The following is a 2,230-nucleotide window of genomic DNA, read 5'->3' as shown; positions in this document are numbered from 1 at the left end:
CTTATTTCATCAGTGGTAAACTCTCCATCCAGAAATTTCACATCACATTCGGAGAGTTTACGAAAACCAAGATTGAGAAATAGGGTCTATTAGTCCAAACTTCATGAAATTTCTTTTCAAAAAACTTGACAGACTCCTTCTTAATCTCCATCGGGTCAGTAGTCCACTTACCATTCGCCATAATCCCGTGAATATGGTTTTTTCCTGTTTCTATTGTTAACATACCTATGAAAAAACTCGAATTTTCATTGCCTTCCACTTCCCATTTTAACCAAGTCCTTTGCTTTAGATCCAACGCGATGTTTCTGGCATGTTCTGCAATCTTAATACCCCCAATTAATCTTTCTTCTATTTCTGCTGCTGATAAGGTTCTAGATTCCACCGCCGTTTCAATTTCAACCATTCTTTTTTTCAAATCATCAATCTTCTTATTTTTCTCCCTCACTGTTTTTGATTTCCATCTCTTGATAGCAATCTTTAGTTGCTTTAATTTATTTAGAAACATCATATCAGGGTTACCATAACCAACAAATTCCGAGCATGCATTCCTAATGTTCTCATCAAACCCGTCTTCCATCATCGATGAATTAAATAGTTTGAAAGGGGGAGGGCCGCAGTCATCACAACGAGCTCTCAGGATAATTGGTGAGCGATCAGAGAGATCTCTCTCCAGTGCAAAGCAAGAAGCAAATGGAAATATTGATAAAAAAAGGTATTTCACACCAAGAATCAATCTAACTTACTAAGTTTAGCACCCCGAGTTTGAAAATAGGTGAATCTTTGGCCACCCATCTTCAGATCATTGAGTTTGCTCAAACAGATGAAGTGATTGAAGTCATTAGCACTACGCATACAAAAAATCGAGTTTATTCTCTCCTCTGACCGTCGCACCACATTAAAATCACCTATAAAGATCCAAGTGGCTGATTTAGAGCTTTTCAATGTTAACAATTCAGCCCAGACATTTGATTTATCTATCTCTGATTTAGGTCCATAAACATTTAGAAAACCTGTTAACCCATTAATTCCAACAAAATTCCCCAAAACCGCGATAAAGTATCTGGATTTGATGGTCTCAATCACCAAAAACTGTTTGCGATCCCAGATAGAGACAAGACCTCCAGATCGTCCTGTGGTAAATACTTGCTCAAATCCATATTCCCAGTCCCCCCAACAGTCAGTGACATTTAGAGTCGGGGTAGACTCACCTAATTTTGATTCCTGAATCCCAATCATACATAGTTTGTTTTCATTTCTAAGTCTACGAACCCATTCAATTTTGTATCTCTCTCCCATACCTCGAATGTTTAATGACATTATGTTCATTGGAAATTGTGGTTCTCGCCTTCTTCACCAAAAACGTCTCTAAGCACTGGATTATGTTCATCCATGTCAAATCCCAACATGTTCCCAATTGCCACCGTGTTTCTAATTTCCATCGAGGGGGATGCAGAGTCAGTGTCGGAATCTGGGACCAGGACCTGTGAAGGGATTGGATCACAGTTTAGGTCAATGTTAGGTTGAGGTAGGAGGATATTCAAGGCAACATCTGAAGTTTCGTCCCCATTCCTTATAGTCCTCCTTCTTTTATCGTGGGCACTATCAAAATTAACTTCCGTATGATTTTCAATTGAGCCAAAGTTATTTGGGAAAGGCCCAAAGCATCCAAAATTTGCTAGGTTGTACGGGATCTCGTTTGACATTCCATTTTTTGACCCCATGTTATTATTTTCCACATTATTATTCTCATTATTATTTATACTTTCAACTCCCCACTGTGACCCCCCATGCACGTTCATGCCCATGCCTGACTCTTGGTGATCCCCTTGACTATCGTTTCCATTTCCCCAATCTTCTTCATTCATTACAGTGTCAACCGGCGCCGGCCTCACCACCGGTGACCGGGAGTCATCAGATGAGTTTAGTTTCGAGATTTCCATACTAGATTCTTTGAATTCATCGACCTCCGGGGATATAAACTCCCCGTCCTCTAAACCGACATCTTTATCGTTAAAAGGGACCGTATCAGATATATGCTCCTCCTCTTCGTCTTCGTCCATATCCTCGTCTCCCTCGTCATCTAGTATGAAATTCTCCATCGTAGATTTGAACGGTACCCAATCAAAATCAAACTCTGAGATTCTAATCTTTGTTATTTTTCCTTTAATCTCCACTAATAATTCTCTGGATATAGGTGTAGGATCATCGGTTAGGACCCCCACTTTGCCAA

General features: G+C 39.8%; 1 protein-coding gene across 1 annotated transcript; it reads right to left on the bottom strand.

Annotated features, from left to right (window-relative positions):
• Positions 1-729: 729 nt before the first annotated feature.
• On the bottom strand, positions 730-1,317 carry LOC111895805 (uncharacterized). The gene has a single exon (XM_023891865.1). The coding sequence runs from the start codon at positions 1,315-1,317 to the stop codon at positions 730-732; it is 588 nt and encodes a 195-aa protein (XP_023747633.1).
• Between the last annotated feature and the right edge of the window lie 913 nt (positions 1,318-2,230).

This window comes from Lactuca sativa, chromosome 3 (genome assembly GCF_002870075.4).
Source record: "Lactuca sativa cultivar Salinas chromosome 3, Lsat_Salinas_v11, whole genome shotgun sequence".
Taxonomy (NCBI): Eukaryota; Viridiplantae; Streptophyta; class Magnoliopsida; order Asterales; family Asteraceae; genus Lactuca; species Lactuca sativa.
This window is presented reverse-complemented; position numbering and strand designations above follow the sequence as displayed.